The sequence below is a fragment of the Eretmochelys imbricata genome, chromosome 1 (genome assembly GCF_965152235.1).
Source record: "Eretmochelys imbricata isolate rEreImb1 chromosome 1, rEreImb1.hap1, whole genome shotgun sequence".
Taxonomy (NCBI): domain Eukaryota; kingdom Metazoa; phylum Chordata; order Testudines; family Cheloniidae; genus Eretmochelys; species Eretmochelys imbricata.
In genome coordinates this window covers 354,945,709-354,961,961 of record NC_135572.1, presented here as the reverse complement: position 1 = coordinate 354,961,961, position 16,253 = coordinate 354,945,709, and the positions used below count along the sequence as shown (strand labels likewise).

The following is a 16,253-nucleotide window of genomic DNA, read 5'->3' as shown; positions in this document are numbered from 1 at the left end:
ACTTTATTCTCCATGGCACCTTACGTGAACACCAGATTAAGTGTGTGTATAGGTGGGAAGCTGGCTAAAAGCTACAAAACCATAATGGCCAAAATATGCAGGCCTGTTACTGTACTGCCTGGGTCAGACTATGCTCTGGCACCACACCACCTGGTTACCTTCCTCCTTGGAGGAGATCATCTCTATAAGAAGTTCCAAGCAGCAAGAAGAAAAACCTTTAATACGCCGGCATCAAAGCCCTGGACTGGTGACCATTTTACGTGCAACTGCCTGGCCACAACAGACTCCCAACAATTACTACCATGGCTGCAGGTGCTTGGTATAACAGCAGTTTGAAACAGAACACATTATCTACTGGTGACTATGCTGAGGCTTCTACAGATCACAAATTTTATGCTGAACTGTAGAGGATGCAAGATTGTCCATTTTCTAAGTGTCTTCTTTGCAGAACTAACGACCTGCACCTCTGCTAGTAACAGCTGAGAAGTCAATGTCTTGGGAAGCCTGTAGAGTTACATAGGAGAATTTGGAACCACAACTGCTGTTAAGACACTTAGAATATGTTTATTTTGACAAAATGTTTTTGAATACAAGAACAAAAGCCTGAGAACCCTGACTATTCCCTAAATATACTGGGAAGAATCCTTGCACATATAGGAAATTTAGACTTGTGAAAGGAAATTTCAACCTTCCGGTGAAGGCTTAGGTCTTGTTTAAGCAGCTTATGGAGAGTTACTGCCTGTATCTTTAACTGTTGGGGAGTAACAATGTAGAGAGGCAAATAAGGACAGCTTAAAGGTCTGACCCAACCAGACTGTCCTCAAATGACCATTACTCAAGTGAGTAACCCCAACTGACAGGAAAAGGTGACAGGAGCAAGGCCTCAATTGAGTTTCTAGAAAAACACCACTCCGCCCACCTCCCCCCCACATTCAAGATTTTCGAGAGGAACACTGATAAATTTTGTATTCAATTATGTTACTTGTGAAGTCATCTGAAGAGCCCAGTCTCAAATTGTCTGGTCTTCCATGGCATCTCCACAATGTAGCCTAAAGAAGTGTGGTGGCTGCTGTCTATTTAGTGCCATGAGTGAATATTAATAAGATCCAATCTGTCTTGCTTAACTGTGAATTTTCCTCTTTGATTTCCTCCAAAGTGTTAGGGTAAACTGACAAAAATACTCTTTCCCGCCCATGCAGATCAACTGACATTTGAAGAACTGACAATGCAGTTTAAGGGGCAGATTTTCAGGCAATATAAATCAGTGTAGCTCCAATGAAGTGAAAGGAACTGTGCTGATTTTCAACAGCTGAGGATTTGGCTTCAAGTCTTCATCTGTTTTCTACGAAACCTTATCTGGACAAATCTGAGAAAGTATCCCAGATGTTAAATACAAATTGACTCATTTATGGGTTATTGTTATAATCTATAACGGTCTGTTTTCAATCTTTACATGAGTTAGGCCATCAATACTTGTCTCCTCAAAACTTTTACACTCTAAAAAGTAGCATGAGCTAAATGAGAAAGATGGTCAAACTAGATTACTTAATTGTTCCTTCTAGCCTTGAAATCTAGGAGACTGAACATAAAATGCTTAAATTTAGTTAAAGTATCTTCTTATTTCCTCGAAAGGAGATGTGTGCATTTATTTGATGAAGATTTTTAAATGGGGACAGATGGTTCCTCTTTTTTGAATGCGAGGACCACTAACATTGATATCCTCTCCTATAACTAATCATTTCAATTTTACATCTTGTCAATAAAAACAAAAATTCTCAATGTCCCTGTTGAGAAAAAATTAAATATCAACAAATTAGTAATGTAAATAGGGCTTCTAGTTTAAGTGACTACTTTAAGAAATACACCCTCACATTTAACCACAACCCTAGTTTGTGGTCATTTTTCCAGCTATTACCAGTGCTGCTGCTCTCAATTTATGCCCAGAGCACTGCACTTACTCTATGTATAGCAGGGCTTAAATATTTACCGTTAAGTCTCTCGCTGCTTACCCCACCAAACGCAGCAATGTTTAAACTCATAATCAGAAGATTTAGGTATGAAGATATCAATATTGCCAACTCCAGGCAATACAGAATCACAAGTCAGGCCCTCCAAAGTTATTTTTAAATGAAAGCTGAGATTCTCACAGACTCACATGACTCCAAGAGCTGCAGCTTTAAGAAAAAAACCCACGAAATATTGTGGCAACCATAATAAAATCATAATGGCTGGCAAAACTAAGCCATAAACATGAATTTAACATTATATATAAAGTCAGATTTAATAGAAATCTAGTACTTGTGGCACCCTAGAGACTAAAATTTGAGCATAAGCTTTTGTGAGCTACAGCTCACTTCATTGGAATGCATCTGATGAAGTGAGCTGTAGCTCACGAAAGCTCATGCTCAAATACATTGGTTAGTCTCTAAGGTACCACAACTACTCCCTTTTCTTTTTGCAAATACAGACTAACACGGCTGCTACTCTGAAACCTGTCAATAAGAAATCTGACATCCCTTTAGTGATTAAAAAATTGAACTCAATTCTGTTCAACAAAAAATTAGTAATAAGAAATTTAAGCATCTGATTCTTATTTTGAGCCATGTGCCTGCTTTGTGAATGAAGCAACCCAAGAATGGTACCACTGTCAAAAGTTTAGTTTTAAATGAATTATTCTTCGTAAAAAGACAGCACTTCTACAGAGAAACACTTACTAGACTACCAGTTTGGTTTCCAGAACACACTACCTTATATTATTTTGGCCACTGCTTTGAAACTTCTATCTTGAGCAGTGATGAAAGACCAACTTTACTTGTTTGATACAGTAGCAACTACAACAGAGACTGAGCTAGTACTCCTCCCTCCTCAAATACCTTTTCTTTCAAGGAGCACAAGGAAAGTACTTAGACACGGTGCTAAGTTACAAGGATCTGATCTCCCCTGTCCTAACTTTTCAACTGAAGAGACCACCAAATCTGAATGCCACGTTCTTCATTTTGGATACAAGTTCATCTCACCACTGTCACACGTGGGCTTTCTGTAACTAACTGTGGTAGTTATTGAAATCAGAAGGACTAACTTAAGTTGTCTATGTCGTCAGGTATGTTAAATTTATTAATGCCACACCATTTCTAGTTTCCTTTTGTTTTCACAGCATCCCTTATTTCAGAGGTGAAACATTGGCATGTTGAAAACGATAGCCTAAAAGACAAGTGTGATACGTTTTAAACAGAGTTCAGGACTAAGTCAATACAACTCTATGCTGCACATCAGTGTGGATTTGACATTTTCCGAGGTGCAGAGAAATTAATTTTTTGGAGTTTTTATTCTTCCTTTATCTAATTTACAATACTGGCATTTGATTTAAGGGATTATGAAGGATGAATATGCCACTCAGACCTTAGTAAGAGCTCACCTGCAGTACATTGTCCTTCCTTTTCAAATGTGCAACTACTGTAAGCCAAACACAAAATAACTTTATGCAAATTGACTAAGAATAGTAGCAAAATCCATGCAAGACTATTCTAGGTACCACTGATATGGATGTATCACTCTCCCACGGCAGTAGCACAGCGTGGAAGCTGCCAAGTTATTGTAAGATTTAATACTTGCATTACTGCTATATGTAACCAATACCCAGCAGCACATGTTGGTTTTTGGTAGGGCCAGCTTTAAAGATTTAGGGAATGTCAGCAACATTATTTCTCTTCTCTGCCCTTGTGTCTCAAACTTAACCGGTTTCATTTGACCTTAGTCCCCCCACACTTAATTTAAAAAGGGGGAGGGGAACATTTGGGCCACCGCCAGCCTCCTCGGATACAGAAGCACAAGTTGTCCCAGGCATAGTTGCCAGTACTTGTGATTCCATACAAACATCCCAGAAATGTTTCCCAAACAAGCGGGAAGCACCTAGGACATTCTGGGCAGTTTTAAATTAGCCTTGCAACAGTTAATTAATGCTGGTTACTCAAGATTCAGTGGGTGCCTCAAACTTACCAACCTCAGCCTTCCGCCCAACAGCCCAGGGACCACAAGCAGCCAGGGTCTGTACAGCCCTACCCCTTGGTGCTGTTTCCCTGCATTTCTTCCTACTTATCTAGCTTCCCCCTCTTTCTGGGTTTGCCAGCCCAAGCTCCCTCCTCCAGGGAGTGACTGTAGACAACTTCCTTGCAGTCTTTTGCTGCCCACAGCTCCTGGGCTTTATACAGGCCCCTCCTGTTTGTGCCCAGCTGGACCCATTTCTAATTAGTGGCCGGCTCCCCATCTCCTTCATGTGCAGCTTGGGCAGTTAGTTGGCCTGCCTAGCCACTTTAACTCCGCCAGGCCTTGTGTGGGATGGGCACCCCATCACACCCCCTCCCTACCATCCCTATTTCTGTCTTCTTGTTCTCTTTGAAAACCTAGAATCCCATTTGCTTGTGGTTGTCTCTGTTCTCCATCATTCACTTCCTTGCTCACTCATGTTTTTCTTCCCCTTTGCTCTTCTGTCCCATTCTTACACTTCCCACCTTTCCCCCTCCCCTGTCACACTATCAGTGGTCCTTGCTATGCCCCATCTTGAGATCCTCCCGATCTTGCCTCCTTTCTCCTTCCCTGCTCCCAAAGGGGTGCTATTACTATCCATCTAGGTTCTTACACTGTGCCCGTCACAATGGTATCCAAGCACTGTGGCTTCGAAGGATGGAGAGATAGGTCCACACTTCTGCCACGTAAGATGCTATTAGTTGAACCAGCTCCTACATGGAACTGCCCCTACCCCATTGAGGGAGGCCAGAGTGGGAGGCTCAAAGGAACCACCTCAGTTGCAGCAGCCTGTTAGGAGGGAGCTAGAGTGGTCTTAGTGCTGTCACAAGAAACCCAAGCAGCCAAGAACTGGCAAGCTCCCCATCAAAACCAGGAATCAACAGCTATGAGCTCCAAAGCTAGCTAGCTCTAGGTGGCTGTAAATAATGAATGAAATTTATAAAAGATATCAGCAATCTGCTTATGTTATGCTCTCTACAGCAAAGAGGACTAGAGACTATTTAAAAGAGTAGCCAACACCAACAGGGTCCCACTATTGCAGACCCCAAAGGCTTGTCTCCATTTTTGAATCCAGACAACAAAATAGCACATTTTAAACAAAAAAACACCCTATTTTTTAAAGAAACCTTTCAATTTAAGTTGTTCACACAGTAGAAGTCAAAGTTACTCAAGCCATTTGCGGCTCAGCATCACTGAGCAAGGAAACCCCATTAGCAAGAAACATACTTGAACAGAAGCGAGATAATAGATTCAGAAGAGTGTAGACAGAGCCTTGAAACCCTTGCAAAAGCAGGCCTTGTAGCTTTTAGACTAATAACTAAACTAGAGCCTCATAGTTTCAGTCTTTATTCACTGCACAGTTTAAAAATAGAACTTCTCAGCTCTGCAGAGAGCCTTGTTTAAGATCAGAAATGTTCTAAAGCTCAGTCAAGTCTCTGCAGACAATACATTGCAGTTGATCTAGGTTCATTATCCATAGCTATTCCACTGCAAACCAGTGGATTTGCTGACAACATTCTCCCATGTTTCCAGGCTTTTCCCTTAACTGTTTTAGGGCATATGATTCTGCCACTGTGAGGACAGATGAAGCAACACCTAGTCTGCTAAGACGCCAAAGTGGTTATGTTAATATTTTATAAATCATTTCAATTTTGCCTGTATTAATCCACTGCATAGAAGGTAAATCAAGAACATCCAGAATTAATATTTCAGATACTTTGCAACTTTTAGCTGCTCTTTTATACAGAAAAGTCTAGAATTCTCTTCTAGTATCCTATTCTGGACTGGAGCAGCCAAGAACCATCATAGGAGCTGCCATATTGGATCAGATCGGCTCCAGTGGATGAAATATCCTGTCCTCAAACACTGGGGAGTACCAGCTGTTTCAGAGGAAAGTGCAAGAAACCTGTCAGTAGGCAGGTATGAGAAAATATGCCCCTGGAAAGCTTTCCTCCTACCCCGCATTAGAAGTCAGCTCATGCCCTGAATAGGGATGGTTCTCCCTTCCAGAACGCTTAAGGTATATCCCACAGCTAGTGTTCCCTCTAATTTTTCCCACTCATGTGCAGATTGAATTTTGTTATGTGCACCAATATGGCGGTGGTGTGTGACACATGACCTCCATATTGGTGCACATAAAATTCATGTGGTGGGGTGGGGCTGAGGGATTTGGAATGTGGGAGGGGGCTGAGGCGTTTGGGTGCAATGGGGCTCAGTGAGGCTACAGTGGAGAGAGAGGACTCCCCCCCAGCTCTCTGTCCCTGCAGCAGCACCTGGATGGGGGGGGGAGGAGAGGCACCTCTCCCCCAGCCACGACAGGTCCGGGCCTGGGTCAGGACCGGGGCAAGGGGTGCCTGTCCTCCAGCCACGGGTGGGGAAGGTCTGGGGCTGAGCCAAAGGGAGGGGCGCCTGTCCCCCAGCCGCGGGTGCAGAAGATCCGGGGCTGAGCCAGAGGGAGGGGCGCCTGTCCCCCAGCAGGTCCAGGGCTGGAGAGGGCGCTGTGGCAGGTTCAGTGCTTGGGGAGAGGCATCTCTCCCCGCCGCAGCACTCAATAGGCAGCCGCCCTTAGCGGGAATTTAGCCCACAGCCTGTGGTAATGAGACTACCAGCCTGGGTTGACAGAAGTGAGCTAGCAGGGCACATGCTAGTGCTCTAAAAATAGCTCTGTAGACAGCGCTCTGAACTTGCAGTTCAGGCTGGAGCTCAGTCTCTGAAGCCTAGGGAGCAGGGTGCGCTTCAGAGCCTGAGCAGCAACTTCAAAGCGCTGTCTACACAGCGTGTGCCCTGCTAGCCCAAATCTGCCAACCCGGTATAGGAGGCTTGCTGACCTGGGTTGTGTAGACATACCCTTTGGGTTTTTTCCACCTTTTCTATAACAACTCTGGATATTCTTGTTACTCATATAAACGCCCAATCCTATTTTAAACCTTGCTAAATTCTTAGCCTCAATGGTATCTTGTGGCAGCAAGTTCTACAGGTGTGTTGTGTGAAAAAGTTGTGGTTTTTTCAGTTTTAAATTTAACGTATTTCCATTTGACTGTTCCCTTATTGTATTATGAGAAGGGATGAATAGCAGTGTCCCATCTGCTCCCCAACACCACTCATTATTATGTATACGTTCTCTCTAATATAACCAGCCCATCAGAGCTCCACAAATAATTGACTAGAAACAACCAGGTGTTATACCAGCGTTATCTTGCATTCAAGAAAGCAGCAATGGTTTGCAAACGTGTAACTTACATTCCAGGTCTCACCCTCAACACGTATCATGAATGTTCAAGGCCACATATAAAACACACTGGAATTTAGGAATAATGTTAAGTAACTTTTGCAATGAATTGTCATTAGCAAGGAAAGTGCTTAAACAAAATAGAGCTCACGGATCTAGCACCAACATAGACAGGGCCTTGAAATACTTGCAGAGGCTGGCTTGGTAGCTTCTAGACTAATAACTAAACTAGAGCCTCACACCTCAGACTTTCCCAGAGGATGGAAAACCTCTAAAAAGCAGTTACTATCAATGAATTTTACTTAATTTTACTAACAAGGTCTTAGCCAAAATTTGATACCAAAATTTAGTTGATGATGTCACAGAAAGAGCCCAAATTTGCAGACTCAAATTTTCATAGGTATTACAGAACGTTTTAGAATGACCAATATAGTAACTAACAATTTGTATTAATACTATAATGGAAGTTATTCTTACACCCATACTCTTCCCCTTATTCTAAAGGATCTCACTGCACTTTAATTAGAGAGAGCACATGCCACTGAAATGCAGCCACTTCTGGAATGGTAGAGCAGCACTCATCATTACAGAATAAAGAATATAATTTAAACAGTTACACTAGAAGTCCCTTCAAAGTGATTAAATAGAAAGTGAAGTCAGAGATGTTACTTTCTGTATTTCGCTACATACCTTTCACGTTGTGTGTAAAACGTGCCCTGTAATCTATAGTTATAGTATATCTGCCAGTCAACATGGCAATTATAATGATACTGCTGACAAAGATGCTTCCATTCAACAATGGGTGAGATACGGCATCCCAAACCAAAAACAGCAGTGTGCGAAGAGCATGATTAACCTGGCCTCTTTTTGGAGACTAAGTCAACTCGTTATTCCAGGCATTCATATTGCTATGGAAAATAAGGCAAGTGATTTAAGGTCATTAGAATGTCAAGATCACCATGAGAAATAGTGCCAGGAATGCAGCATCAGTTAAAACCACACTAGTTTTGAAGCTGGCATCAGTCTCAGCTGCAAATACGAATGAGAACACAGGGCCTGAAGGCCATGCAATCACAGATCTCTCCTTCCAGATACTGCATGCAATCCCCTCTTCAGTTCCAGGTACCTCATTACCAGAAAAATATTGCTAAATTGGAGGGAGAAAGAAGCTGAAGAATATAACACTTAGGTATACAAATAAAAGTGATCAGAACGCTACAGAGATTGATTTGTGGGGAATCTCTATGGACAGTTAGGCTTAGTGATGAATAACCTGGGGGCGGGGAAAATTACATTCTAGTAGTATTTGAAGTGTGTCAGCATCAAGGACAGAGGAATTTTGGGTGCTATAAGAGGGTAGAACAAGGAGAAACTGGATTAAATTAAAGAACTGAAAATGTCAGTCAAAAATAGAGACACTTTCTGACAGCAAGATCTATTAAACTATAGAATAGTCATCCAAGTGATGTTAAGGAAGAGCCATCACTTGGGACATTTTCTAGTGTTTTCTGCAATTAAATTTCAAGTAGTCTGTAGGTATCAATAGGTTGCTGGCATACAGACACACTGGATGACCTATTAGAACTAGAGACACTAAGGTTGTAAGATTCTTTTGTCATGCCTGCACTATTTGGTGGGGAGAAGCAAACAGCAATCCTCTGTGTATGTGGGCTATTCCAGAAATATATGGACAGAGGCCACTGAAAAATGTGATGAAAGCAGGGGAGTTGACCACACACAATAAGAGAAGGCAAATAATGAATTGCTAAATACCTGCATATACACCCACATATATAGCTGCATTTGACATTCAAAAACGTGTTATTCAGCAGTTACCTTTCATCTTTCTTGCCAAGAGCATGGGCAGGACTCCAGGAAAGGAAAAAATGACTGAGTACTTGGAAATGTCTCTTACCATCTTCAAACTTACACCTTAATAATGGTTATATTGGCATAATTCAGGATAGCTGTTTGGCTCGTAGGAAGTTCCATACTGTCCCCTGCCCCTTTAATTGTGGGCACTTTTCTACTTTTAATAGTAATCTGTTGTCTATATGGCAGTCAATTACATTGTTTTAAAAGTGCACAAAACAGCAACAGGTGCTAAGAATGACAAGTTATGTAGCAACAGTGAATGATCATTCTATACCACTGCAGTGCTCAGGTGTTCCCTTCCTGCTTTGCTTCTCACCTCTCAACTGTCTGCAGTTGCCTACTCCTGCTCCTTTAAATTGCTTTAAAAAACCCCAAAATTGTAATGCTTGAGGATGTTATCCTACAGCTTTTACAAAGCTGAAGTTGTATGCTGATCTACACCTACTATAATGAACTGACTTTTGCCCTCTATTGATGGAAATGAATCACAAGGCCTCATACTGTGTTGTCGAGCAGAAACCCAGGTTACTACTAACCGATTTAGACTAAGTTTGGCAAGGTAATGTACCAACAGCACTCTGTAGCAAGAGCATTAACTACACCACTCCAACACCATTCTGCTGGGCACTTCAATAGCAACAGTGCAGGAACACAGAAGAGTCAAGGCGTGAGTTTTACGAGTACGTCCTTCCAGAAGATTTTTAGGGAGCACAGCCTTTTTTTTTATGCTACTGTAGCACCGATAACTGGAAACAGTGTTTTGCAGTCCATTCTTTTACTTAGGACATTACATCTAAGGTTTCAGAGGCAAATGGAAACATAACCCAAAGAAGCCAGAGAGGAGACGGCAAATATTCAACAGAGGGCATCTTATGGCTACTCTTACATGTTGAAATTTTACTAGTGTGTGAATGATTCACAGCCATGACAGATGTAGAAGGTTATTTGCTTTCTGCCAAGAAATTGTTTTTAACACATTTTGGGGTTCTCACCATAGCAAGAGCTTCCCTTTTAAGGGTTAGTAACTATACTACAAAATCATCCACAACTGACTTTGAATCTTTACCAATTTACATCAGAATGCCCTCACATTACACAAAAGCATTATAACTGGTGCTACAAGTAGGCCTTTCTAAACTCGGCAATATGAGGAATAAGAATAAAGACAATTTTACAAAGCAAGCCACTTAGCTTTTCTAAAAAGCATACATGCATATTTTACTTGGTAGTAACAGTAACAGCTTCCAAGATTTGCTTAATCAGTAAAAAGAAAAAAGGAGGACTTGTGGCACCTTAGAGACTAACAAATTTATCTGAGCATAAGCTTTCACGCATGCATCCGATGAAGTGAGCTGCAGCTCACGAAAGCTTATGCTCAAATAAATTGGTTAGTCTCCAAGGTGCCACAAGTCCTCCTTTTCTTTTTACTGATAAAGACTAACACGGTTGCTACTCTGAAACCTTTAATCAGTAAGTGTTTAGTAAAGCATACTTTACTCAATTCTCAGCAATCTAATTCCAGTTTAGTTTTACGAAGAATTGCTTCTGAGAACCATAAATGTAACCTCCAAAAAGACTGCAATGGCATACAGTTCACTAAAATCATTGCTCTGAAACCAAGTAGTATGGTACGCACAAGTTGTTAACTCAAATGCCGAAAAATCCACAAAGTCTTTGTTTTAAACCAGGTCAGATTAAAATGTCTGCTCTAGCTTTACAATCTAATGTTTTAACCAAATTCATGGTTATTGACATAAAACTATATTATTAAGCAGGTGCAGCACCCTTTCAAGTTTGTATTGCAAGTCTAACTTCACTGAACTCCGCAATCAGACTGACAAGGCAACAATGGTACTTACAGAGAGAGTGGGCGGGGGGGGAATTCATCAGCTAGTAGAGGTAAATTCAGCTCTGAAGCGAACAAGATGATACTCTTGAAGGTTGCCATTGAGGCTGTGAGAATTTTAACTGAAAGTTGCTTTTATGTTTTAGCAAAATGATACATGGGCTTAAGTTCTTAAAATGGCAGGTAGGAGAACATGCACTCAGACAGTGAATATGAGGCATACTGGTCACTGTTCAACTGAGGTTAGTAACAATATCTTGTTTGCTATCACAGCCTAAGCTACTAATGCCAAAAAACCCCCACATACTCCCAAGCATTCGAAGCATTTTGTTTCCAAGTCTTCATCTGTTTGAAAAAGTATCCTGACTTCTCCCATCCCTTCAGAGTCAATTAAAATGGAGACCAAAAGGTATAAAAACTTTCCCATGACATTTTCAGGATTTACATTCTACCTTGTGGAAGTTTTAGCTTAAAATGAAATTTATCCTGAACATAAGATGTTTTCTGTCCTCTGATTCAGCTAATCTAACACAACTGATATAACCCAATACTACTGTCTTTTGCAATTACAAATCATCCATCAATACACAAGTAAATGGAGAAACATCTTAGCATTTAGCCTCAGATAATTTGGAATAGTTTTAAAATGACCTAATTCTAACAAAGTCATCCCTCTGTCAACTGGTGTAATATATCTGTTCTTCAAAAAGTTTCAGCACTTTAAAATTTTTGCTGCAACAGCAGCCATTTGTGTCCCAATGGCTGAAAAAAAATGGAGATTCAACAAACTAAATGTGGCTGTATTTATAATTCCTTTCATGCACAGTGTGTGACATTCTTTTCTAACTTCAGCTCGGATACTTAAAAGTTTAGACAGTGTAATCAAGTCATAAGACTCTATATAAAAGGGAAATAAAGTAAAATTGAGTTCAGAGTCTGCAAATAAACTGCATTCATAAGCACACTGCTATTCTGGTGCAGAATAAACTCCCAACCTCAATACTATTGTAAATCCTACCAGAATCACCTCCAAGAGATGTAATTGCAGGGCTCCAAGAATCACACACATTAACATTTCAGGGATACCCAATACCCATTGTACTCATTTGCCTATAAGAAATTTTCCACACACACCAAAAAAACCCATTCCTCCAAAGATTGCCCTGAGCTTGTTTTCAAAGGCTTTCACTGGGCCTCCTTCTCTTTCCCCAGCCCCCACTCTCCAGCATATAAACACACTCTTGTCACACACTCTATCAGCTGTTCGTGTTGCTCCGCCCAGGCCTCAGTTTCCGGGTAGTAACAGAGCAACCAATCGGCTGAGTTGCAAGCTCTTCCTGAGGCCTTTTGCCTGCAAACACTTTTCCAAAACAAGCAGCTCGTCATTTCACAGGGGGCACTAGCTCATCCAGGGCGAGAGGGGAGTGCAACTGCCATGCAACAGGGAAGGGAGCAAGTCCCACAAGCCTCAAGGACATACTGAGCTGCACGAGCTCCCCCCCCCCACACCTTACCAAGGGAAGTATGGGGATGGAAAAGAGGAGGAAACTTACGCACATGCCTAGGCTGATCATAATATTTTTATTTATTTTTACAGTCACCAGTATCAGATCGCAGGTAATCTGAGTAATTCCCTATATTCTGGATATAAAACTTCCTTGAAAGTCATTCCACAGTGGGGCACAGGAAGCATCTGATCTTTTGTGCACGGCTCTGCATGTAATAGAACAACTCCACTGGGCCTGGATTTAGGCAGTGAGGAAAATCAAGAGAGGGGTGTGGGGAAGGAGACAATCAATCCAACAGAGTCAAAATGCAATGCAAATCTCTGCTTCTAGGCTCTTTCCAGTATTTAGAGAAGGGATCAGAAGAGAAACAATGAATGACTCAGTGTCAGAACATAATCATCCAGTTGATTATTAAACATCAGTTAAAAAACACACTCCCCCTTGCAATTTAGAGAGAGCACGAGCAACCAACCTCTCCCGTTCCCTGGTCACAAAGAAACATCTACAAAAGGACATGGACGTGTTGGGATTGAAAATAGGAATAATAAAGAAGGACTCCACTCCTCTCCTAAACCTGTCAGAGCAGTAAAAAGCAGCAGACTTGTAACTTGCTCTCTAGCCCCTTCCTAGACAAGGTAACTCTTGGCAGGCTGTAAATCTATGCCATGATTATATACTAGAGACATTAAAGAGAAGCTGAAATGGGAGATTGTAATGAAAATGGCAGCAAACAAAAAAAATTCAAGCCACATTCAAGTACATTCCTTCAGTCCAGTTCTCTCTCATTTATTCACCACTAGAAAACAGCTTCAATCCCCAACCCGCCCGCACCCCTCAAACACACACTTACTTCAGATAATGTGTAGATCGGTTTACAGATAGGAGGACTACACAGAAAAATGAAGTGGCTCAGTTGTTTAGGATGAATTCAGAGTGTAGGCCCAGAGATATGAAGGAAAGCCAGACAAACAAAAAGACTGGGGAAGGAGGAAGGTAAAGAAGAGAGTCATCTGACATACAAAACTTCCTAACTTTGCTGTCCACAAGAAACAAACCGATCTACCCGTCTCAAATGATCTACCCCTGTCTCAAATACCAAGAACACGGGGGTAACAATAATAAGAGCTACAGTTTTAAAAAGCCTCTGGATTCTTTTGTCACAGGAAAAGAGAGGAGGAGATCGGAAACTAATGTGGATTGGGAGGAATGTCAACCTATTTACTTCTCTTCATCTACCACCAAGCCATAAATATACCAAAAAACTGCTTTGTCTCCTAAAATGCTTTAGTCATTCTAGATGTCAGCTACCAAGCAGAAAAAAAAAGTAGGGGAGAAAATGCATCAGGTCATAATGGGCCTCATCCCCACTCCAGCACAGTCCTCTTCAAAAATTATACACAATGAGGATTATTTCCACTAAACAGCTGGAGTTCTCAACCCTCCCCCTGGTGAAATTAACTATCAATTGAAATTTGCATTTGGGAGGGTATGACATGTTGTAATTCTAAACTCCAGAATAAAAATAGCTCAGATTCTACCATGAAGGGTAGTCATTTCCTATTTGCTAAAAACAACATTAAAAATAAACAGAAGCTTTGTATAAAAACATGCACACAAAACATTAACAAATTTTCTTTGGGTAAATTGTCCTCATGCTATAAACATTAGTGCTGTTGATTTCACCCCTTCTTTTAAAGCACAAAATCCAAATAAGTTTGTTTATCTCTGCCTCTAGCAACTAAATCAGGTCTGTTTATCAACCCCCAACCTTCCTACCACAATCAAAAAACAGATCCCGCACTCCTAAATTCTCCTGGGGGAGTAAATATTCCTGAAAGCAATTCAGTTGGTTATGTCAGTTCTCCCCACCACCACCACGTAAACAAAACTATTAATAAAATAATTCTATAATCGAATTCCCAATGATATTTCAAAAGCCACCCACACTCCAGACAGCAAAAGAGAGGGATACACCATCCTATGAGGGGTGAGAATAAAAATACTGAGAAAAATAAAAATAGATCCATTAGGAAAGAAAAAAACCTACCCTAAACTGGAGTGTTACATAAACAAAACCTTTAGCAAGAAGGGAAGGGGGGGAGGAGGGGAAGAGAGAGAGAGACTTTTCAATTGCACTGAAACCCCTTCTTCCCACTCCGTGGCACCTTATTTCTGGTTTGTGGCAAACTAGGCTCCCCCGCCCCCCCGAAAAATTAAAATAAAATAAAATCGCCACAAATCCCTAGGCTGGCACCAGAAGCTTTGGGAACTGCAGGCTGAAACCATGGAGTAAATAATAATAAACATCACAAAAGGTTTTTTCTAGGCTGTGGCTATTAGACAAGACCTCCCCATTCTCTCAGCCCCACTCCTCACAACCCTAAGCTGTTGAACTACATTCCAGGGAAGGGGGCTGGGAGAAAGAGGGGAGCCACGGGTGAAGGTGCCATCTGGAAAGGGGGGGAAATATTCCTTTGAAATACTCCTTCCAAGGCCGACCACCAGCTGTCATAATATCTGATGGGGAGTGGGGGGGGGGGAAATCTCTCCCTTACCCTGGGGGAAGTCACAATCCCAGGGGGAGGAAAAGGAGTTGCCCTAGACTGGACTGAAGGATCCTGCCCCACTGCCCCACTCCTTAAAGGTACTAATTTCCCCCCAGGATAGGTGGTTGGGGTACCCTCTATCCTCCAGGCTGAGTCTCTTCAGGCCTTAGGCTGAGGGATCTGCTGTTTGGGGGGAAGCTCAGGCTGGGAGAGAGAGAGATCTGGAGTCCCCAGGACTGGGGGAGAGGGGTCTGTGTTTGTAGCAGGCCTCTCCTCAGCAGAGAGCGAATGGCTGGCGTTGGGGAGGTGTTTGCAAGGGGGTCCCCCAGGAGCAGGGCTGGTCTAGGGAAGTTTCACCCTCTCCCTCCACAGACAGAGCTGGTTTCACGGGGTGCTCTCTCCCCTTCACCATGGGAGATCAGAGGGACTGACCCCGGCAATTGTACACCATGGCGGGGGGGGGGGGAGAAGAGGAGGGTCTCTCCCCCCGGTATTTTCCTCACAGGGGTTTCTCTCCTCCACCCAGGGGGATGGGGACTCTCTCTCTCTCCTCCCCCCACTGTCCAAGGGGGGAGGCCTTTCTCCCCCTCCTCCCTGTGAGGTCTCCCCCCACACACAGGGGGATGGGGGATCTCTCTCCCCCCCGCCATGAGATGGGGGAGGGTCTCTCTCTCTCCCCCCTCACACTCATGAAATGGGGGAGGGTCTCTTTCTCCCCCCCCCCACGCACAGGGTAACATGGGGGGGAAGTCACCCCCCCACAGAGGGACATGGGGGTCTCTCCCCCTCCCCTCCACAGGGGCTGCCCCCCGCGCGGGAAGGATACAGCTTGACCACGTCGGTGTCCATCCGCCTCTTGCCCGGGCTGGGGGAGGACATGGTGCCCCCGGCTGCCCGGCTCCTCCTCGCGGGCTGTCAGAGCCCCGGCTCCTCCGGGCTGCGGGGGGGCGGGGGGGGAGACCCGGCAGGGGCGGCTCCCCGGGGGGGGGGGGGGCGCCGGGCACCGACCCGCTGGCGAGCCCCCGGCGGCTGCTGCGGCGGCGGCTGGCGGGGCCTGGCCGCTCCTGCCTCCCCCAGCTCCGACTCGCTCTCCCCTCAGCCCCGAGCCCAGCTCCGCTCGCCTCTGCCGGAGAGCCTCTCTCTGGGCCCCTGACGTCACACACAGTGACCTCACCGCCCAGGCCCGCCCCGATTGGCGGGGCGGCGCGTGACGCAAGCGCGTAGAG

At 43.4% G+C, this 16,253-nt stretch overlaps 1 protein-coding gene across 3 annotated transcripts in view; it reads right to left on the bottom strand.

Annotated features, from left to right (window-relative positions):
• UBE2H (ubiquitin conjugating enzyme E2 H) overlaps positions 1-16,001 on the bottom strand; it is a 69,787-nt gene extending 53,786 nt beyond the window's left edge. For all 3 annotated transcript variants that reach the window (XR_013348383.1, XR_013348384.1, XM_077837504.1), the window contains exon 1: positions 15,854-16,001. Coding sequence is in view for 1 of the 3 variants with exons in the window: in XM_077837504.1 (XP_077693630.1) it covers positions 15,854-15,906 (53 nt within the window). In the remaining 2 variants the exon portion in view is untranslated. The remainder of the gene's footprint in view (positions 1-15,853) is intronic.
• Positions 16,002-16,253: the final 252 nt, after the last annotated feature.